The 23,597-nt window shown below is 41.7% G+C and overlaps 1 protein-coding gene across 3 annotated transcripts; it reads right to left on the bottom strand.

The window, feature by feature from the left end:
• Window positions 1-1,210: 1,210 nt before the first annotated feature.
• psip1a (PC4 and SFRS1 interacting protein 1a) lies at window positions 1,211-22,315 on the bottom strand. 3 transcript variants are annotated; one of them, XM_061831017.1, is made up of 17 exons: window positions 22,231-22,315; window positions 16,276-16,352; window positions 14,822-14,898; window positions 13,543-13,681; window positions 13,362-13,454; window positions 12,316-12,387; window positions 11,044-11,094; window positions 10,745-10,808; window positions 10,574-10,667; window positions 10,305-10,488; window positions 9,155-9,222; window positions 8,823-8,878; window positions 8,627-8,697; window positions 5,168-5,269; window positions 4,881-5,088; window positions 2,615-2,696; window positions 1,211-1,557 (listed from the first exon to the last, which is right to left on the bottom strand). In XM_061831017.1, exons 2-17 carry the CDS (start codon window positions 16,345-16,347, stop codon window positions 1,527-1,529), a joined length of 1,464 nt encoding a protein of 487 aa, XP_061687001.1. In that variant the 5' UTR covers window positions 16,348-16,352; window positions 22,231-22,315; the 3' UTR covers window positions 1,211-1,526. The 3 variants fall into 3 exon arrangements, with proteins under 3 accessions (XP_061687001.1, XP_061687000.1, XP_061687002.1); XM_061831016.1 differs by lacking the exon at window positions 22,231-22,315 and adding an exon at window positions 16,718-16,809; XM_061831018.1 differs by lacking the exons at window positions 12,316-12,387; window positions 22,231-22,315 and adding an exon at window positions 16,718-16,809.
• Window positions 22,316-23,597: the final 1,282 nt, after the last annotated feature.

The following is a 23,597-nucleotide window of genomic DNA, read 5'->3' on the forward strand; positions in this document are numbered from 1 at the left end:
GAAGGTGAAAATAAATGACGGTATGTGAAAAATTAGATAAAACTCTGCATAGAGGAAGATGTTTTCAGCGATAAGATATTGGACAGTTAATTCGCTTCTGCTTGTCTTCGACAACTGGATCTACACATGGATCTGGTGAGTAAGTCGTTGAGACTTACACAGAAAAGTTTGAAAGCGTAAAAAAGTCTGGATGGATACGAATACTTTGTTGCTAGATCTGTTCTTATGAGGAATAAAGCCCACATAATGACAATTTTGAGAGCTTGTGAACGCGGAAGTGTGTCTGGCGACACGTTGACCTTTGCCGGAAATCCATCGATCTTTTCAGCTAGTATTCAATACAAATGCCAATATTTAAATAAATGACCCCTGGTTTTACACAAACTCGCATTCATTATGATTGGAAAAAATAAAAGAGGGCGGAGTCGTCTCCATGGAATGTACATGGAAGCGATTGCGGCCACATTTAACTTCCGTAAGCCTCTGCGACAAGACAGTTTTTTTTTTTTAAATACGCATTGTTCTCAAATGAGCGAAGTTGGCATTATAAATACTTTTTGGTAATTTGATATTGAGAAGAATAATTCCTACCTGAAATGAAGCGATCGCTACACAGGTGTGTGTGTATTTTGGTTGGGCACCATCCATCATGTTTAATTGCCGAAATCTATCGATATTTTCTGGTCTTTTCAGGTGGTATTCCATCAGATGATCTCTTTGATTATCTGCCTCGTCTGTTATGACAACCAACAGCACAACAGGTCTCGGGTATTATAAATATTCTCCTCCGGTTCAATGTCGCCCACAATGCCGAGCAGCTCTGTTGGACCGGCGATATGGAGCCGTCACGTGCACGAGCTCTATTGGCGGTTACTGCCTCAATCCGTCGATATGAAGCTTAGTGACAAATCTGTTTGACCAGCTATCAGATAAACTGAAGTTAAAGGAGCTTATCGGTCTTTCTGGGTTTCATTATGACATAAAATGGATGTCTGACGTCTCTCAAAGTGGCAAAACATGCATAGTGCCACTCATAATTTCCATTTAAACTTTCAATCCAAATTTAGTAATCTGAATCAAATCCTAAACGGATAAAGGCCACATCTGGAGTCAAGACACTGATCTCGACTTGAATGGTTAATAAATGGTTTTTAAATTTAACTACACTACAAAAAAAAAAAAAAAAAAAATAGTCATAGATCACTGGATAGAACGTTGCACTAGTTTATTTGACGCTGAAACAGTTCAAACCAAAAGGCACAAAAATAACTCTTATTTACACGTTTAAAAGAAACTGCATTTAAAAAAAAAAAAAACTTTGGAGTTCAACATTTTCTTCTCTTCCCTAAGTAAAAGCTGACGAACTGCGTCGGCTTCAACTAGCACGACTACTAAAGGACTGGTAACTTGAAGCAGCGACTTTGACGACAAAGGTCATGAACGTGGAAACCAGTTAAGGTGCTCAGTCAAAAGCAACTAGACGGAACATCCCAGTGTGAAGACCTTGAGGGACCAGTTGAGGTGAGTCAGGTGGAGACCTCCTGGGACACGGGAGCACTGTGGAAGAGCCGACCACCCAAATTAGAGCATCCATCCGTTCATTATCTGAGCCGCTTAGCCTCATAAGGAGCCAATCCCAGCTATCTTCAGCCAAGGGGTGACGTACGCCCTGAACTGGTTGCCAGCCAAACATAGGGCACAAAGAAATAACCGTTCGTACTCACAATCACACCTCAGGGCAATTTAGAGTCTTCAATGAATGTGTGTTTTGGGGATATGGGAGGAAACCGGAGTGCCGGGAGAAAACCCACACAGGCAGGAGGAGAACATGCAAACTCCACACAGGTTGGGTCGGGATTTGAACCCCGGTCCTCAGAACTGTGAGGTAGACACTCAGTTGTCTACCGTGCCGACAAATCAGAGCAGTTGCAGTAAAATCTAATATTCTTAACCTTGAGAACAGCCACCAGTTTCATGCTCAAGAACAATGTAAAATGATATTTGAACACAAAAGGCGGTGCAACACATGTAGAAAAATCATATAACAATTCGTACTCTCTATCCTTTATGAAAAATGACTAATATTGCAGCATCTTACAGAGTAAACTACAGTACACTAATAGAAGCAGTCCATTCTTCTTTATGTATTTTAGCATGCCACAGGTGCTATACTGCCTCCTGGTGGCCAAAGTAAGCAGAGCAGAAGGAATAACTGATTGAATTGCATTGCAGCATCAAACCATGATGCACACATTTCTTACAGTCTATTTATGTTATCATTTTAGTAAAGTACAATATTATAGACCACCACTTATATTATTTGATCATGGTATTTGTATCCGTTTCATTGGGGAAAGAAAACGTGATGAGCGAATTGAATTTGTCTCAAGGCTACGCACGATGCACATTTCCCAACTTTTTTATTGTTTCTTTATGCATTTTTGACTGCTATTGTAAAATTTTAAAAAATAATTAAAAGTTCAGAAGGAGATATAATCAATATCTAATGGACCACATACCAGGTTTTTAATGTATTTATTTTTATTATTCATTTATTATCATTATTTATTTTTCTTTTCCTTTTTTTTTTTTTTTTTTTAAACTAAGTGGCTACCTGAGGTTCTCTCCCGGCGAAGCATCTTCTCGTAGCTCCTGCTTGTTCTCCTCGGCGCTTTGATCTCCTTCGCCGGGCTTGTCTACGTGGTTAAAGCGCACATGAGCCCAGACGTCCCGAAAACACCACAGCAAAGATGATCATTCGGAAGCATGTGATGACGCGTGTCTTAGCCCCAGACCTTGGGGAAATCATTACAATTTTCCATCAATTGGCCGCACCCTCCCCCGAGAAAGGAACATTTTCCACCGAGGCAAAGTATTCATCGGTGTCGGACCAGCCGCTCGAGCTCAGGATGTGGCGTGCCCCGCCTCCCACCCCACCGCAACCTCGCTCCTGTGACCTGCTGAAAAAAGGACGCGGGATGCAGACCGGCAGCGCGGTTCTCAGGGTACTTGCGTGACTTGTCGGTTCGGAATGGATTTCACGGGGGGCCGAAGTGAAATCAGTCAGAACCCCGAGTGACTCGGGCAGGCGTTTGCTATTTTCGTCCCACGTATGGCGCTGTGCTGCGTCCTTGCGTTAAGTACAAAACCGCTCACACGCAATGATAAAACCACACAAAAGCACACGTTGTATAGGCCTTGCAGGGATTCTTTCCACCCGCACCGCTTCCATAGCTAATCATGTGAATCAATAAATGAATCTCTTTGCCCAGCTATCTCCTCCATGGAGGTCATTTAATTCTAACAATCATTACTTTCCCAACATTGTCTAGTATTCTATTTCAAGATGGTTATATTATTTTTCTCCGCCCAAGAATGTAAGACGTTTTTTTTTAATGAGCAGGATGGAGCCCGAATCCTTTCTTGCGTTTTATTCACGAAAAAGATCATAAGTCCTTTATTACATTGGAACAAAATGACGTGTGTTAATGCACACAAAATATCTATCCGGTACAAAGGAACCCCCCTGAACACTACGAGTGCTTCTTTGGCTTTTTCATTTTTTATAAAAATGATTTTCTTTTACGATGCCACCTGAGGAGGATATCAGTGATTGGCTCAGGCCATGCTGTATGGAATTTGTATATTGTCCCTATGCTTGTGTGGGACTTCTCTTGGACCTGCTATTGAGTGGGGACCAGTCCAGGGTGTACCCGGACTCGATCCCAAAGTTTGTTGGCCTGGTACGGGTTACGGGGTACCTACTACCCTAATAAAGAGACACCCTTTTCAAAATGGCTGGATGGATGAAAGCATAATCGTAAAATTTAGCAGAGAAAAAGGCTCCTATGTTACGCTTGTGAGACGGTTAAGGAGGTTAAAATGTGACATAAAATATTGCTCAATGAAACTGGAACAGATTACAAGGGATTCTCAGTTTATAACGTTCAAGGAGCAGTGCAAAAATATGAATGAGTAAGCAAGCTCAGTTACCGCCGTAAAAAAATTTTAACACCAAATTTTCAAATGTTTTGTAATCATTTGGTTTTAGTCATGACTTTGTCATCTAAATATTCATTTTTTTCGACAAAATACCACAAGATTATTGACGAAAACCCATTTAGATTCAGTCGACTAAAAATAAAGTTAGTAAAGGGTGATATTAAAACTTTCCTTTCACTTAGATCAGCAGTTCTCAAAGTATGATACGCAAGCTGTCTTTCGTGGTACATGAAGGAATCACTGCATTCTATTTACTCTTTCATGGAGGGACAAGTATTTTTCAAGGTGGTACTTGGTGTAATTTGTTTGGAACCACTGAACAGGCAAAAACAAAAATCAGAAGACACTTTCGTCATTGCCTTCACTGTCTGAAAATGCATTTTTATGTACCGTAATTTCTCGCGTATAATGCGCACCCATGTATAATACGCACCCCCAAAGTTGACTTTGAAATTCTTACAAATATTTACTTTTAGTAAGATTTCACTACTGCGTTAGTGAGAGGCCCCGCAGCTCAGTGGTTAGACCACTGGTTTGGTACACCAGGGGTTGTGGGTTCATATCCCACTGGGGCCTCCACTCCCTGAGAAGGGTTGCGTCAGGAAGGGCATCCCACGTCAAAATTGTGCCAAACATATATGTGCGTTCATCTGAGATAACACGCTGTGGCGACCCCGAAAAGGACAAGCCGAAAGAAACTTTTTTTACTGCGTTAGTGTAGACTAGTGATAGAGTACAGCGCGTTGCGAGTTGGTTACAAATTCAGCTGACGTCACCACTGAAAGAATGTAATGACCTCCCCCGAACTCTTTTTTTTTCTTTTCCGCGATAGCCAAACAAAATGGAGGTAGACCAGGTTGCACGGTATTTTCACTTACCTGTCCCCGTGCTGTTTTCCTGCGCTTGCTCAGCTTTCCTAAGCGTTCCCTTCTTGGCCTCCTCGTGCTGCCGCTGCTCGGCTAAGGACCTGTTGAGCACCTTGCTCAGCATGCACTCGCCCTCGCCCACAAGGAACATGCTCTTGAACTTGTTGTACAGCATGGTGGCTTTGTCCATGACATCCTGGCTGGCTTTGAACCTGCGGATCTGGACCAGGACTAACAAACGTGACGCGGAGGGTTGGGACTGCGATTTTTCTTTTTTGGGTGGCGGGAGCTAGTCTTGCCTTCTTCAGTGTGGCGATGAGTTCGCTTTGCTTCTGCAGGTGCTGAGTGGTCACCTGAAGGGTGCTGATCTCATCCAGGGCGTCCAGGCACTTCTTCACATCCTTCATACGAACAAATGTGCACACTGTCACAGTTTTTCAAAAGCAGTGTCATGGGAGAATCTCTCATTATAATTCTGGCCTCCTGGTACAACACATACTACCTAGCGGAGACTTCATTATCGTTCCTTTCGCTCATCGACACCAAGCAAATTTACACAAAATGTCGTTGAGTTCCGTTGATTAGTTAAGTAGTAATTAACAGTAGTGAACTATAAAGGAAACCCCAAGCGTTCAGCCTTTTTCGCTGTATCAAATGTTCCCCGGCCTTTTTGTGTTTCACATGTGAACTCCCCTTTTCGAAGGTATCCGTTTGCAAAGTATCATCCTTTAATTGCTTAAAAATAACTCCTTTGGGTATCGTGACAAAAGCATCCCGCGGGCATGCGACGGATCTACAGAAAACTGTTTTAAATTGTAATTAAGGAAAAAAAAAAAGTTTCCTGTGTATGGTCAGGGTCAGAGTGCCCGTAGCGCATTGTCCTTAATTCATCGTATCATCTTCTCAAAATGAACGGAAACACCTTTGCACACATCCTGTTGACATCAATGCAGTAATCAAGCGTGGCAGTAAATTATCACAGGACTGTATTTAAGGTACAATCACAGTCTTATCAACTCACAACAGGATCAATTCTAGCTATTCATCTAGCACAGGGGTGCACTCATTTTTTTGGCTCAGGGGCCACAATGACGTTTAAAAGTCGACAGGCGGGCCGAGTCACAAGAAACAGCTAACAGGACATATAAAAAAATAAACAACACCAAAAAAAGGCATTGCAGTGTTAATACTTAGAATGGGAAATGTGTTGTTGTTGACATTTTTTTTCCAGTCCATCAAAATCTGGTGTTAGTTTGTTGTTGCAATTCTTAGAACAGCAGCTGCCAAGAGGCAGGAATATCATGTGTCCACTACAAAAAAAAAAAGCATTAGCTTAACTGTACCTATTATTTGGTAGTGCACCACACAGGTTAGTTACATCAACATGGACCAATCACTTAAATATTAGTGTGAAAGAACAACTTAGTACAGAATTGACATGACAACACAGTATAGTAAGTAAGTACCTAAAAATAAACAAGAACACTATTCCCAATATACTTCTCTAAAGTGATACCACAATTTCTCGAGTATAATGCGTCCTCAAGTATAATACGCACCCCCAAAGTTGACCTAAAAAAAATACAAATCAGGAAAACCCTTCTACCAATGTACAATGCGGACCAACAATTTGCTCCTATCCATATGCTCAAAATATTAGGAATTATTTTTGTTTATATTTTGTTAGGTTTGTACTTGTGTTATTTTTCAAAAACTGTCCGTCCAACAATCATTAATAATAATAATCATTGTCCATGTGCCGATGTAGCGGTCATATAAAAGTCGGGACAGGCCACAGGACACGCTTGTCCTGGTCCCTGTAATTGTCAGAACAGAATCCCTCAACCGACTAAAATAAATGCTCATGGTGGCATAGCATTTTATTAATAATGTTGATAAGACATATTACAGTCTTAAATTTAAATAAATAAACTATCAAACACTGTTTAACTTAAACATTTTTTTGCATTAAATATTTGTTCATAAAACATTTGTGCATATTGCAGTTTATCCTCTACATTACACATCCTTGGCCAAGACTTCAAAAGAAGCATCTGACTCATCTTCTTTTTCTTTCGGCTTGTCCCGTTAGGGGTTGCCACAGCGTGTCATCTTTTTCCATCTAAGCGTATCTCGTGGATCCTCCTCTCTAACACCCGCTGTCCTCATGTCCTCCCTCACAATATCCATCAACCTTTTCTTTTGTCTTCCTCTCGCTCTTTTGCTTGGCAGCTCCATCCTCTAGCACCCTTCTACCAATATACTCACTCTCTCGCCTCTGGACATGTCCAAACCATCGAAGTCTGGTCTCTCGAACCTTGTCTCCAAAACATCCAACTTTGGCTGTCACCCCATATGAGCTCATTTCTAATCTTATCCAACCTGTTCACTCCAAGCGAGAACCTCAGCATCTTCATTTCTGCTACCTCCAATTCTGAAAAATATCCACCGTAGCTACCTGTGGTGCCTCACTGTCCAACTCATCATTGATGACTTGGTACAGTTCCGGTGCCTCTTGCATTGCATCATGAACATCCCATCTTGCTCCCACATCATGTCATCTTCTGTGCTATGGCGTTTGGGGCACATTTAGAAAAAAAAACAACCATTTCAATTGTCTACGCTCTCACGTTTTTTTTCAAATGGAATCTTTACGCTCGTGCTACGTAGTTTGAGCTCACGTTGTTTTGACAACGACCTGAAGCCATTGAGCTCCGTTGTTTTGGCCTGCTGCGTAGCTGACGGGTTCCTCGTGTCAGCGATGACGCATTTCTTTTAAAAGCGACTGCACAACTAGTCATTGTAGTCGACATTTTTTGTAGTAGTTTAAGTTAAAACCAACTCACGGGGAGTCGTTTCTGAACTTTGGTGCAGGAGCAACAAATACGCAACGCTAACAATCGTAAAACGCGAAGCTCCCCCGAGGAGCTCACAGAGCTCAGGTTGGTGGTACACTTTGACGTTATATAAATGTGTAACATAAGACATCGAATATCATATCGAAATATATAAGTTTCTTCTCCGTGGTCTACTCATGGTGGTTAAAGTATTCAGAGGTGAAGCAGAGTAAATCTGTGATTTCCAACCCTTATAGAGCCAAGGCACATATTTTACAATTGAAAAATCCCACGGCACACCAACAAAAAAAAATGTCATCAAAAATGGATCGATTAATTACTGTATGTAATTCCTGCCATCTAATAGAAGAGGATTTTTTTGTTCTGTCTGTCATTGTGCCTCACTGGCATAAATTGATGAATAAAGATACATTATTTCTTGGAAATAAATTGTTTTGTTTTTTTTAGCAATTACATAAAATTGGATAACGTCCCACGGCACACCTGAAGAGTGCTCACAGCACACTAATATACTCTGGCACACTGTTTGGGAATCACTGGAATAAATAGCTAAAGTCAATTCAATGTATCACTGGACCGACCACCTGGCGGAACCGGTCGGCATTACAAACCAATGAATTTTGTCATAATTTTGATACGATTAGGGCATTTCTATACCAATCTTTGGCAGGCCAGATTGGATTGGTCAACGGGCCGACTGTGGCCCGCGGGCCGTAGTTTGCCCACCCCCCATCGAGCAGACGGTAGAACATTAGTAGAATGACCTCAGGTTCTATTTACGGCGAGGTGACCTATCACAACACTTGATGAAATCATGTAAAAATTGTTCTGTGTATCACCTCCGAAGGGACCCACATGAGACTTTGATTTCCCCAAAATCAAAAACAAAGAGCAACTCACAGGATTGTCTATCTTCAGCGAAATCTTGATTTCACTGTGCAGACGGTGGAGCTTCACATCTGTGGAGATTTCTGTGAACGGAGTGGCCCGATTCAATGGTGCCGTTCACCGATTTCCAAAAAGAAGGGAGGCGTTTAACGGGGGAAACACAAAGAATCACACAGTACTGAGAGGTTACACCAGGTGCTGAACGTACCCTTTTTCTTGACGCCTGAGCGCTCTTCATTTTTCTTGGCTTCATTTTTGTTTGCTCTGTTTAGAGACGGTACCAAGAAAGAAAAAAAAAAAAGATGTTTGACAATTCAAATGACGCAAAATGGGCCTAAAATGAATAAAGGCTATGATTCTTAGCACCACTGTCGGGACACTCCACGTTTAAGGTAAATTAAGACTAATAAAAAAGTGGAACACGAGTCTTTGGTGATGTGTTCACGTATCACATGCACACAGTGTAGTGTACTGATTGCTTCCTCCTCAAGTTCCTTCCCGCTGTACTTCATGCAACTAGCAACACACGTGTCCACTTACTCCTCTTTTCGCCGGCGTGCGTCCTTGTCCATGTCAGCATTCTGATGTTTTTTCTTGCTTTTGTTTTTCTAAGATCAGTAGAAAAAGAAGAGAAAAAAATAACAAGACATATCTGAGAATCAGGGTTTGAATTGCCACTTGGGCCTCCTGGTGTGGAGTTTGCATGTTCTCTCTATCCTTGAGTGGCTTTACTCCAGGTACTTCCAGACACATTTGAGATAAATGCATGGTTAGGCTTATTGAAAACACTACATTCTACATAGGTGTGACTGTGTGAACCATTATTTATGGTGTATATAAAAAGTCGACACACCCCAGTTCAAATGCAACCTTTTTGTGATATGAAATAGGAATACAAGAGAAATCATTTCCCAAAATTTTCCATCATTAATGTGACCTATAACCTATACAACAAAGTTGCCTTTTTTTTTTTTTATATTTTCAAGGTGAGAACTAAAAACAAGTGAGATAGTGTGATTGCACAAGTGTACACACCTCATTACTTTGTATATGGCTGAGTTCAGAATTAACCAGTCCCATCCAAATTCGTTAAAGAGTCAGCACACACCAGTCACCATTTAAAGTGCCTCTGATTAACCATGAATAAAGTTCAGATGCTCTGGTTGACTTTTCCTGGCAGTTTTTTGTTGCTTCCTAATTGCCACATTATCTTTGTAATTTTACTTCCCTTCTTGAAAAACATAAAACATTTTTTTCAATTAAGTTATACATGTTACATTAATGGTGGAAAACATTGTAATTACTGTTTTCCACACTATAAGGCGCACCTTCAATGACTGACGTATTTTAAAACTTTTTTCATATGTAAGGCGTACCGTATTATAAGGCGCATAGAATAGACGCCACAATAGAGGCTGGGGTTCCGTTATGTATCCATTAGATGGGCTGCGCTAAAGGGTCAATATTGATCCATATATAAAGGTGCACCTGATTATAAGGCGCACTGTCAGCTTTTGAGAAAATTAAAGGATCTTAGGTGTGGCTTATAGTGCAGAAAATACGGTAATTATCTTGGTTCTCATCTTTTTTTTTTTTTTAAATCACAAAAGCCTGGGATTTGAACAGAGGTGTGCAGAATTTTTATACCCACTGTATATGTTCCCTGTGATTGGCTGGTGACCACACTTGCCTCGTCATCATCAGAGGCGCCCGAGGAGCTGCCGTCTTTGGATTGTTTCTTCTTCTTGGTCTCGGGCTCTTTCCCGTCGCCGTCCTTGGCTTTCATGTCGTCCTTCCTTCGCTTGTCCTCCTCGAGCGTCTTGGACTTGTCCTCCGCCGCCCTCTTCCTCTTTTTGTCCGACTCAGCCATGTCTCTGAAGGGCCAAGAAAACCAATGTGTCAATTCCCATATTTTTAAGCTTTATGTTTTGCACCGAATGTGTGTGCATATGTTTTTACATTTCATTCCCTGATCCTGGACGGTCGTGTTGCTGCAGCTGAAGCAACTTTTCATTTTTGGGCTTCCTGCCTCGTCGTTTGGGTGCATCCTCACCTGAAAAACACATATATTATTAGTTATTACTATATTATGTGGAATATTATGTGATGACTATGGACATTTCAACTTACCTGCAGGACTCATTGGACTTGCTGGGGGAGCTTCCGCGCCATCAGTCTCCCGCTCACCATCATTCTGAATAAAAACAACAATATCCATAACTGATCTCTAATATCAATAACTGATCTCTTTCAAACAGTATTTCATACACACACACACACACACCACACACACACACACACACACACACACACATTGAATCGGGCCACTCCGTTCACAGAAATCTCCACAGTGAAATCAATTTTATATATATATATAAATAAACACCTAGCGACGTCATTGATTTAAATAAAGAATAAAAAAAAAAGACCTTTCTTTTTCGTCCTCTCTTAGGTTTAGGAGCATCCACCTGGGATGAATCCTGTAAAGTGACAGTTGGAGTCAATTTCCACACAAAAGAAACATTTCAAATACCGGTACATTTATTTTGCTCATGTAGTGATTGAGTAAACAGTTGCTTTAATACATTTTTTCCTCTTGCACCATAGCGACATCTTGTGGTGAGGTAAAGAATGGCACACTTTTCATGGTTAAGCAATGCACTCTTGAAGGGACCCATGGATTCTTAACAGTGGCTTATATTTATAGTACATCTGCGTATAAATGTATTTAAACATTGTGACAAATCTGTTTCAGTTCAATTCAAGATGTATTAAACATATTGGGAAACAAAATGCAAGTATCTTATCAAATTTTGTATTGAAAATAATCTTGCTCTTTTTTTCTTCCATAACATTCTCATTTCTCAATAGGGGAAAATTCAAATTTTCATTGGTTGGAAACGATATACAAAGTTATTGAAAATAAAAATAAAATAAACTATTTCACTCTAAAATTTTAAGATTTAGATTTTCCCTTTTTGAAATGAACTGCTGAATTTTCCATATGCAAATTTATTAAAATGGACACATTTGGGTGTCTGTATATTCTTTTTACTGGAGGACAAGTTTTTTTTAAATAATAAAAGCAAAAAAAAAAAAAAAAAAAAAAAAAAATCAGGACACATCTTAAAAAGAATGAGAAATTGTCGTCGTAACGTTTGACTGTAATTGTGTATAACACACTACATGGATTATAATTCAAATTTACAAGATGCAAAAATATACATCATGCACTACATTAGATGAAAATGACCACGACAATCAGAAAGTTCCTATTGGATCTGAACCAGAACCCTTTTTATAGCAGCATAAATGAAACTGGAATGGAAATCCCCTTTAAAAGGTTCAGATGCAGAATTGAAAGCAGGGCAATAGTGAAACATGCAATGCAGAAGTCGTTTAAAAAGGTCTTGAACATGATGCAAACCACAAAGCTGTGACCCCGAAGTCCAAAAAAGAAGCCATGCGGGAAATTCACTCAATCATCACAGTGTTCGATGACACATGGGCACAGACGTCATACACATGTTTATCTTAATTGTCCTCCAACAAGGTTGAGCGCTTGCTGATGCACTTTATGGAAGGGTGTATTAATTTTAATATAACCACGTTGATGAGTGAAACAAAGGCTGAGCACCTAGTAGAAGCAAACCATGTCCCCCCCACGGGAATTTACACCTCCCGGCATGCAAAGTACGTACATCCTGGTTCTGAAGAACCTGCTCAGAGATCATAGGCCCTTCTTCCTCCACCTCAGCCTCCCTTCCTGGAACCTGAAAGGTTAAAGGGGGTGTGTTCCATTTGGAACCTCAAAATTAGTGGACCTATAATTGGGAAAAATGTTGTCCCCCCCCACCCCTATTTGCCCATTTTTGAAATAATTTGGATTTTTATGCCTGTGTTTTTAGTTTAGGGTCCTAGTAACGCCATAGAAGAAACATGTGATGACACAGGAAACAGAACAAATTGTGACAGCCTTATGAGTGTCAACGTAAAAACGCAAGTAAATGAGAGTAGAATTAATGCATTTTAGCCTCAGTAGACCTAAAGTGGGCGGCACGGTGGTTCAGCTGGTAAAGTGTCGGCCTCACAGTTCTGAGGACCCGGGTTCGATCCCGGCCCCGCCTGTGTGGAGTTTACTTGTTCTCCCCGCGCCTGCGTGGTTTTCTCCAGGCACTCCCGTTTCCTCCCACATCCCAAAAAACACGCAACATTAAGTGGAGACTCTAAATTGCTCCTAGGTGTGATTGTGATGTGGCTGTTTGTCTCCATGTGCCCTGCGATTGCCTGGCAACCAGTTCAGGGTGTACCCCGCCTCCTGCCCGTTGACAGCTGGAAATAAACTCCAGCATTCCCCGCGACCCTTGAGAGGATAAGAGGCAAAGAAAATGGATGGATAAACCTAAAATGTTACTGCTTAAAAGAGGTAACATGTTTTGTATTCATTTGCATTATGTTATTTTTGCAGTTATGTTATGCCGTTGTCATTTAACTATTGTTTTCATGTTTAGCTTATCACACAGTTGTTCCAGTTAATAAAGGTTTTACGACGAATAATTTGAACCAGGAATGGATTATTTTGTTCAGATGCAGCAATATTTTTCTCCAAAATCATAATGTATGTGATTTTAATTAATAGATAAGAAGGCAACAATGAAACAAGAAGCTGTGATGAAGAACAACCACTGTCAGTGAATTCAAGCAGATGACTTGACAGGCAGATTTAATTAAAAAAAAGAACACTTACATTTGGTGAGTTTCTTCCCTTATCATCCACCTCATCCTGTCGCTCTAGGCCAGAGTCTGAATCCTTCTCTGACAAAATTTCAGGACGAATCGGCTGTAAAAAGATACGAAAATAAGGTGAGATGGAGAGGAATGTCATTTTTACTAATACATTTTTTTTGCCCACTCTCGGAGATGCAAACCTTGGGTGCCGTCAGCTCCACTTTGGGGTTGTTCTCAATCTCCCACAGTCCTTCGTTGAAGCCCTTCCTCTTGTTGGGTTTGGCATACTTCTCCTTGTTGGGTTGGTACGGAAATATATCTTTGGGGCCCAGAAAGGCACTGTTGCGGAAATCGTGACTAATGTTAATAGAGCAGTGCCGAATACCTTTATTACCTATCAAAAATTGAGTAATGCCGATTCTGTCAAGTGCCTGTGTGCATATTTGAGTGTGTTTGCGTGCGCGACATCATGATATTTTAGGCTAGTGTTATTTAGATTGCAAAAGCAATGTAAAGCAAAAAAAAGCTAATACATTGGGTAAATACTGACCGACTGCCTTTTATTGGTGACAATTGGTAATAAATCATTTGAGCTCCAGTTCCTATCTCACCAAATTCACTATATTTGTATCATTTTATTCAGCTACATTAGACCAGGGGTCACCAACACTGTGCCCACGGGCGAATGGTAGCCCGCAAGGACCATATAAGGCGCCCACCACGCGGTATGTTCTAAAAATACCATAGGCCACAAATTGTTACTATTATTTGTGCTTTAAATTCTTAACCTGACTTGCTTACATTAATTAAAATTTTAAAATACCCGGAATGTCGATTACTACGATAAATTAAAACAAAAATATTTTATGTACGTATAATGAACTGAGTCGGAAATTTGCCACAAACAGGCCACGTAGCCCTTCATACGATCGGTGCTCACGAAGTAGCCCTCAGCCTCAAAAAGGTTGCTGAGCTCTGCATTAGCCATATTTGAGCCTCTCAGTATGATGAGGTACAACCACCCAGATCTGGCCCACCATATGGTTTTATGTGGCCCGCAAAGGCAAATCATGTGCGTCGACTTCCAGGTTTTTTGTTAAAATTTCAAATAGCCATGTCATAAATGACAACTTTGAGATATTGCAAGCATATTTGTGTTACCAAACATGAACAATAGCCGAAAAACCCATTTACTTTGATTTCTGATTCCAAATCGGCGTAAAGATAATGAGCTGATTAAATTTTTTTATTGTTTCACAATCATAACGGCCCTCAGAGGGGAACCACAACTACAATGTGGCCCGAAGCAAAAAGGAGTTTGACACCCCCAGACACCTTCCAGGCTGTACTATGAAGTCGCTGTGGAGGCGGTAAAAAATTTTTTGATGACATGTTCCTGTGCCACATGCACACAGTTCAGTGTACGAGGTTCCCCAACTATGAGTAAAAAATAAATAAAGCTTTTGTGTCATCACTCACGTTTCATGGGTACCGAAGAAGAAGATGGGTAATTTGATGTTGGATGGCTTTACGGCACCATCCGGGACTTCATCGATCTGTCAGAGGAATAAAAAAAAATAATAATAAAAGAAGTGACTATTATTGATACCATCACAAAATTTCACTTTAAAGGTCCCATATTTGGGCTATTCAGACCTCTTAAGAGGAAGTTTCTTGCATGGAGTCAGGATAAAATTGTCAATTTCATAGAAAAAAAAAACACTTTTGTTTTGTCACATGAGTGTCAACAAAAGGCCCCTGTGACAGCTACTTCTGTTTGACCCAGTTTTGTGTCCACTTTGTCCAAATTTGCACAAGACCACCCCCATTCTCTGATTGGTTGGCTACATTTAGAAGCTCCAATTGTGAGAGCATGTTTGTTATATTGACGGGAGTCGAGAGCAGTGAAATAAGCAGAGTGTCGCTAGTGACGTAAATATATGTACTGTATCGCCAAAATTAAGAAGAACCAAGAACTGAGTCATATTAAATCAATTAATGTTTGTGCATATTTGCAGTTTCAATTTGAAATGTCTTGTTTTCAAATTAGGGGATAGTAAATTGAAAAAATGTATTTTAATCTGATGACTATTAATGGAGAGGTTTCCAATTACGCCATCTTGTGTATCATAGAGGTCAAAGAACACAGGTGATAGGTGAAGCATGAAGTTTTTTTTCTATCGTTAATTTATCCGATTGGTCTAAGGCTGGTGGTGACACACAAGATGGTGTAATTGTAAACCTATCCATTGAAAACTCGGCAGATTAATTGATTATTAAAAATCGTTAGTTGGAGCCCTGCGCAGGAGGTGTTTCTTTTCACTTTTGTGGGTTACCATTTGAATTATAAATACAAATTTGGTGCATACCAGTACCTAATAGTTGTTATTCATAATTTATTGAGCCACAAATTCAGGTCAACTGAGATCAAATTGGGATGAGTGAAGCCCGCTATGTAAAAATAAAATAACACCTCTGAACTTAAACAAGTGAATGTGAGCAATATTTGACAGCAACTAGCTACTACCTACAATAAAGGAACAATTACCCTCACATTCCAAAAGTAACACTTTATTTTTGCATTAAAATCAACAACATTTTTCCCCTAATCACCTAATCAGGAACTAGTGCGATAGCCTCGCAATAAATCATTTGGCTAAAAGTCCACTTACAAAATGATAAAAACAAGGCAAAGCCACCGTAGTTAAATGAGACATAAATCATGTGACTCCGATGTAACCAATGACAGAGGGGTGTAGTGAGTCCCAGAGCGGCCAGACTTTTTAATTATTATTATATTTTTTTTAATTTATACCGTATTAGACTTTGATCCGACCACTGGCAGGTCCTCTCTGCGGTTGAGTAAATAAAGGCCAGATGCACTTCTCATGAAGATGACCATGTAAACGTGCCCGAGTAACATATGTACTTACTCTCGCTGGCCAGTGAGGATAGCCCTTCATTTTGGCAAAAATCAGATCACCAGGCTTCCAGTCTCCGGCCATTTTTTCTGTTACAAAACATGAAGAAGAAGAAAAAAAAATATGACGCTAATACTGACAACACATGACATGCGGGTGCCCCTCCCCCTGACCGCCACCATCTTCACCCATTCATTCGGACACGCAAATATAATTCGCATAGCACACCAATGATTCAATTTCACACGGAAATTTGAATAAATATGACTCAAATCCTCAAGCGCCGTCACGTGGGGTTGCAGCACCGGACGTCAACAAACGCGCTAGCATCTCGCTAGCAGTCGGTAGTTCGATGCTAATGCTTTAGCCACAATAAAAAATAAAACAGCGTCAACCGACCGACTTTGAGCCGCGTGGAGAATACATTGACGTGAACTAATCGTGAATTATTTACTTGACAGTCGCTGCGGCGTAACGTCTCCCCTCTCAGAAAGGCTTCCTATTCGCACACAATCCAAACCACGTTTTCCCCTCCCGCGCGACACGTCATCGGACAGTACCACTAAGATAAAAAAATATACAGGGGGCGAATACAATTTAGACAAATATTTTACAGCGATTAATCATCCAGGTTTCAACTAAGGTAAACAAAAGGTCTATTTTAATAGTATTAAAAAACTAAAATATAAAATTATTTCGCTTGGACAATTTGTTTTATACAGATAAATATATATACAGAACGGCCCACCCCCACGTTACAAGTAGATGGGAGCCGCTATCGTTGCCTAGAAACATGTATGCGCCATGCGCCATGCGCTGATGTCACACCGAGGACAGCAAGGAGGAAATTGTCATCGCTCGTTTGGTTGGCGTGGTGCGGAATTGCTGTATGTCTCCCAATATATTGTCAAATATGTACTCTAATTACCGATCTTGCATTGTTTTGAATGTATTTATAGGAATGCATTTGCCACAAGCGTGCACCATATCGAGATTTATTCATATTATTTAATGGGTTTTTTTTGTTGTTCCTTATCCTTTCTGTGTCCATTACTTTTATATTTCTATTTGTCGATATTCCGGACTTGTTTTGCTTAAATGTATGGATCTGTGCACGTATGTTGTAAGCAGTTATTCATTACTGTATAACAGAAGTTCAGGGAAAAATAAAATTCTGTACAATATATCTATTATTGCAGTGGTACTCTATTCTTTGATCCCAAGTTCCACCTAAATAAAAACGTGAGCCCTCCAAGTACTACCAAAATGACAAACATAAAAATACAAAATCCTGAATGAGGTGAATGGAATGAATTGGAGCAAAACTTCAGTTTCAAGCCAATTTTGACTTTCCAAACACATTTTTACAGTTTGTGGCAATATGAACAAATTGATACATTCAATGATAAGCATCTCTAGTAAGTATAATGTGTTTTATTAATTGAATGTGTTTTATATTATTCGATAAACATTGATTCTGGTATTGCTCCGGATAATGTGAATAGCACGCTTTCACGCTTTATCTATCTATTTATTTATTTATCTATTTATTTAATTAATTATTTATTATTTTTTGTATATTGCTGGTTTCTATAAGTGGGTCGTGTTAGTGGGTGAAGGTAGATGAGGTCGAATATGGGCCCAGGTTGAAAATACATGTCCCGCAACTGCAGTTCATAAATAGTGATTTCACAAATATCTTCTTTTTTTTTTCAGCTTGTCCCGTTAGGGGTCGCCACAACGTGTCATCGTTTTCCATCTAAGCCTATCTCGTGCATCCTCCTTTCCAACACCCACTGTCCTCATCCTCACAACATCAATCAATCTTTTCTTTGGTGTTCCTCTCGCTCTTTTGCCTGGCAGCTCCATCCTCAGCACCCTTCTACCAATATACTCACTGTCTCGCCTCTGGACATGTCCAAACCATTGAAGTCTGCTCTCTCTAACTTTGTCTCCAAAACATCCAACTTTGGGTGTGCTTCTAATGAGCTAATTTCTAATCTTATCCAACCTGCTCACTCCGAGGGAGAACCTCAACATCTTCATTTCTGCCACCTCCAGTTCTGCTTCCTGTTGTTTCTTCAGGGCCACCGTCTCAAATCCGTACATCATGGCCGACCTCACCACTGTTTTATAAACTTTGCCCTTCATCCTAGCAGACACTCTTCTGTCACATAACACACCAGACACCTTTCGCCAGCTGTTCCAACCTGCTTGGACCCGTTTCTTCACTTGCCTACCACACCCTCCATTTCTCTGGACTGTTGACCCCAAGTATTTGAAGTGGTCCACCCTCGCCATCGCTTCTCCCTGGAGCTTCACTCCCCCTCCTCCACCCCTCTCTGTCACGCACATATATTCAGTTTTACTTCGGCTAATCTTCATTCCTCTCCTTTCCAGTGCGTACCTCCATCTTTCCAGTTGTTCCTCCGCCTGTTCCCTGCTTTCACTGCAGATAACAATATCATCTGTGAACATCATGGTGCAAGGGGATTCCAGTCTAACCTCGTCTGTCAGCCTATCCATTACTACCGCAAACAGGAAGGGGCTTACCGCGGAACCCTGATGCAGTCTCACCTCGACCTTAAATTCTTCTGACACACCTATGGCACATCTCACCGCTGTTCTACTGCCTTGATACATGTCCTGTACTATTCTAACATACAGTATTTCTCCACTACACCAGACTTGGGCATGCAGTACCACAATTCCTCTCTTGGTACTTTGTCAAAGACTTTCTCTAGGTCTACAAAGATCCAATGATTTAACAAATATGTACAGAAAAAAAATCAGCAGTATTGCTGCAACTTTTTAATATAATTTACATAGTTTCTAGCCTTGGCAAGCTGCGGGTATACAGTATATTTATCAAGCAATGTTGCCGTGGTGTTAATGAACATACTGACCTGTCTTGTGACTACTTTATCATTCTCCAGTGACTTCTCGCAAACACCCTGAAGACTTGCCAGCAAAAAAATGGGGAAAGATGCCAATCCATGTGTATGACCACACGCACGCGCAAGCTCAAGGACGCCATCACTCATTCAAGTGCAGGAAAGGTGCCCTTCAACACAGGGGTGCTTCCGTGGTCCAGAATCAATGATTTTAGGGAGATATGGATTTTTTTTCGTGTTTAATATTTAGGGCGACGATTTGAATTACAAAAAAGTTTTTGAACAGACCCTCATGAAATTTAGAATTTATCTGTTTTAGACAGAAGGGTCAGATTTTGATATCGCTCAGTCTCTGCAGTGAAATCTCAAAACTGTCAAGGATTTATGAACCAAAGCGTGCTTGGTCTTTCTTTGCCACATCGGGCACAGAGCGTGTTGTATCTGTGTGAGTTACAGTGAAATTTGAAGAGTCTTGAAATGTTCTGGGGGGAAATGTGCCTTCACTGTCAGAAAACTTGGTCTCCATTATGACATGAACGCACAGATATAAAAAAAAAAAAATCACAGGAAGTGTTCTGACAGCTTTTGACATTCCCTCATCAAATGACCGTTGTCATTGGCGTGATGGTCAGAGGGCAGCGGCCAAACAGGGAGAAAGGCAAAAAGTAGCTTCTCAGCGTGACAGCGAGGTCGCGGCAAAGAAGCTTGAACAAATGAAGGCTCTTTGCGAGACCCTCCGGAGACAGAGCGGGCCGGGATGTTGTGCCGGTGCCTCGTCTGTCGGGGTGAAGGATACGCGCTCAGTCATACGCGTCGTACACACTGTCATCGCCTTGTCTGAGCAGGACCCCCACCAAGCTGGCTTAGGTCCAACACGGAAGGTCTCTCACCTGGCATGTTGGGCAGGGGGGGGGGGGCTGCCTCAGTATTATTCCTGGACCTGCCGGACCCCCGTTCTGGCCCCCCATCTCCAGGAGCGTGCGTGGCACGAAGACAAGCGTCCTTCACGTATCACCGGCATCCTTCAATGTCTTAAAAAGACGCACGGGATGTGTGGAGCCCTAATTGGTGGTGTCCATCACGAGAGGCCGCAAGTGCTGTGGAGAGCGTCCCGCACCATCTGCACCGTGTTATTCTTATCATGTGACAAATGTACACGTTTAAACTCTCTTCAAAAGATCACTATTTTCTAAAAGAGCAAAATAATCCAAAGGAAATCATGGACACAGAAATTAGGTTAGCGCTGAATTCAAACAATGTAATCAATGCAGAATTCCTCGATACTCGTTTAGATTTCATTACACACTGCACCAATTCAGATACCTTGTGCCGGATGCATTAAATTTGCCTTGGAACATATACAGTACAAGATTTTTGACACCAGACAGGACAATTTGCTCCCAAATTCCTTGTTAATCTTGAGATTTTATTGTACATTGCACATTTTCAAGACACCCATTGTTGGATGTGGCATCCTTGAGAATTCATTACATCTTGCATCGATTCAAAACGCTGTGGCGGATGTAGTGAAGGAGCCTTTAAACAAAACAAAACAAAAAAAAGATTTCTGGCCCTGGACAAAACATTTCGCTCTATAAGGCTTTTATATTCTTGAGATTACATTGTTCCCTGCACAGATTCAAGACACCCTTTGCGGGATGCAGCACAAGCAGCTCCAGAACATACCTAAGACGTGCTCTTTACATGTGTGTTTCAACATTGAGTTGGTGTGACTTGACAAAAAAAAACATTTTTTTTTCTTTTGTTTGACTTTTGTGACTTGTTAGTTTGCATTTTGACAGATTGCAATATTAGTTTACAGTCATTTCAGTGACCGGTGCTGCTTTATCTTTCTTTAATGAACCACCATTTTGTCCATATCTGTATAAAGTCATAAAACTTACCTGACAATGGTTGAGCAAAACATGGGACAGGTTGCAGTGTGGGAGATTTTCCAAAGGAGGCGTCCAAGAGCTTTTCATGAGATAGGAGGTGAATGTAATTGGGAGGGGATTTAAAGGGGAAGACAGGACCAGTCAGGCCCTCGGACAGCAGGTGAGTGTATGAAGGCAGGGGGATGACAGATGCTTCTGTCAGAGTTCCAACCGTCGCCGCTTTGTGGGAGCTGCGCAGATGCCCAGAGAACCCCCCCCTTCCCTGCACCACCTTCCTCCCATCCCTCCATTCCTGCCGACAGGCCATGAAGAGGGGCTAACAAGACAGGAGCGCTCCCTCTCAGCGGTCAAGTGACCGCGCTGGCACTCCAGTGATGGAGAGGGCCCCGAGTCTGGGTCCGAGGCTTAGGGGGGGTTATAAATGTGAGGGTCATCGCGCGAGGACAGCGGAAGGGCTGTCTCCCACCGGGGCCGCAGCGGCCAGCTGAGGCGCGGGGTCCTGCGGGGGTCCGCGGCAGTCGCGCCCGTGAGGAAAGCAGATGTTTTCGCTCAGGGGCGAGCCAAGTTTGCCGTGCAACCTTCAGCCGCTTGGAGGTCAGCTGTTCAATAAGGGGCGGGGGCCGGGCGCGGGACATTGCCGAGGCAAACGCTTCAACTTTGATACGACAACATATTAATTACAGCGCCGGAGCGTAGGGCCAGAGGGTTGTAGCGGAACATACCACCCCACTGCTGTGTAGCCTCCACCGTGTTGGCGTTAGCCAAAAATGGCTGGCAGAAGTCCTGTTGTCCTAGTACTGACCCTCAACCTAACCACTGGCATGCAACAGAACTGCTACCTCTGAGTCATGTCCAACAAGGAAGTTCTATTAAGATTTAAGGGGGCAAAACTATTCTCCCTCTGCTTATGAACAAATACAGAATACTAAAAAAAAAAAAGCCTCTCTAGTTATGTCAGTAAAACTCTTTAAAAAAATACACTGAAAATGATCAAAAGTAAAATTGAGCCATTGTTATAGTCAATTACTGAAAACAACACAATGAAAAAAACCCCCACAAAAATAGTTCTCCTCCCTTATTTACTTTAATTCTGCTTATAATGAATAGAACAGAGAGCTAGTTGAATATTACATTTTTTTTTTTTTTTCAAAATGATACGTTCACTTAGCTTTGCTCACCAGTGTTGACAGCCGAGGCAATCTTGAACTACAGGAACATTTCATTTTTAACATCCTCAGAGTTCTTTGCCACGAGGTGCAATATTGAACTTCAAGTGACCAAAATATTAGATTAGGAGAGTGAACGAAGGAAATTTAACCCATCTGCTCCAACTGAGGCCTTGTAACGCGATACAAGGAGGGGAAAATGACTACCGTAATTCCCGGCCCACAGAGCGCACCTGGTGGTAAGCCTCGGTACACAGGTAGAGTTTAACGCTAGCGCGGCCGTGCTAACGCTAACGCTAGCGCGGTGGTGCTAACGCTAACGCCAACTCGGGCGGCGGCTGTGAAAAAAGTTGCGGCTTGTGGGCCGGGAATTACGGTAATCATGGACAATTTGGAGATTTTCACTTGGTGTTGTGTTCATTCCCCCCACCCCCCAGCAGTTTAGACATTAAGGACTGTGTGTTGAGTTATTCTGAGGGAACAGTAAATTTACACTACTTATATCGTACAAATGTAACGGTGGCGATCCTGCGTTGGCCAACCTGATCCTCAAACATATACAAGTCTGATTGATACGTCTAACTTTGTGGGGAACAGTTTGGAGAAAGGCCCTTTTCTTGGTCCAGCTGGCCGAAGCGAGGTCTACCAAGGCATGCTTGGATGAGTTTGGTGTGGAAAATGCACGTCAAACACCAGTCAGGATGAGCTTGAACGACAACGAGCCAGCATCGCATCTTAGACCAGGTGTCTCAATAATTTCCTTTCCCGTACAATTAAGGCGCAAGATCATGAAGATGATCAGACTTTATAATGAGTTCAAAATTTAGGGAATATTTGTCCGATATGGTGGAAAAACAAAAAATACACAGAGGCTCAAGATGATGGACACCCTGTGAAGCGGCACAAGAGCACGAAATCATATCATTAGTTTCATCATGGCGCCACTGTGTTTGCAAAAAAAAAAAAAAAGTGATCCCAAGACTTTATCACTTCCCAGCTCGATGAGTTAAGAGGGAAGTTTCACCCCCTCTCAACCTCAGCATCGATTTTCCAAGAGAGTGGGAGATCTAGGGATTACGTCGATGAAGACCTGGCTTACTGGGTCTTTTTTTGTATTTGGCAAAAAGATGGGGGAGACAAAATCTAGGGCTTACGGCCGTGGCACCCAAACGGGGGAACTTGAAAGCGGCGGCGGGATGGGAAGATGGGAGAGAAGGTGCCTCGTTCAGGAGGGGTAAATTTGGACGGGTGGGCACGGGGAAACGCTTTAAGTAAACCGCCGATGCCCCAACAATCGTTAGGAATTGAGACGTTTTTAAACCTTTAACGGGGGACTGTGATCAAAGCCGCCGCCGATCCTCGCTGAAAGCAAAACCGGA

This window comes from Syngnathoides biaculeatus, chromosome 9 (assembly GCF_019802595.1).
Source record: "Syngnathoides biaculeatus isolate LvHL_M chromosome 9, ASM1980259v1, whole genome shotgun sequence".
NCBI classification, from domain to species: Eukaryota; Metazoa; Chordata; class Actinopteri; order Syngnathiformes; family Syngnathidae; genus Syngnathoides; species Syngnathoides biaculeatus.

Bases quoted from the DNA above. Each gene is read 5' to 3' on its own strand.
- psip1a (XM_061831017.1), bottom strand. From the start codon at position 16,347: ATGGCCGGAGACTGGAAGCCTGGTGATCTGATTTTTGCCAAAATGAAG. The intron at 13,682-14,821 runs GTGAGTGATGAC...TTTCCGCAACAG, and splicing joins TTCTTCGGTACCCATGAAAC to TGCCTTTCTGGGCCCCAAAG. The intron at 9,223-10,304 runs GCAAGTGTGGTC...TACTGATCTTAG, and splicing joins GCGCCTCTGATGATGACGAG to AAAAACAAAAGCAAGAAAAA.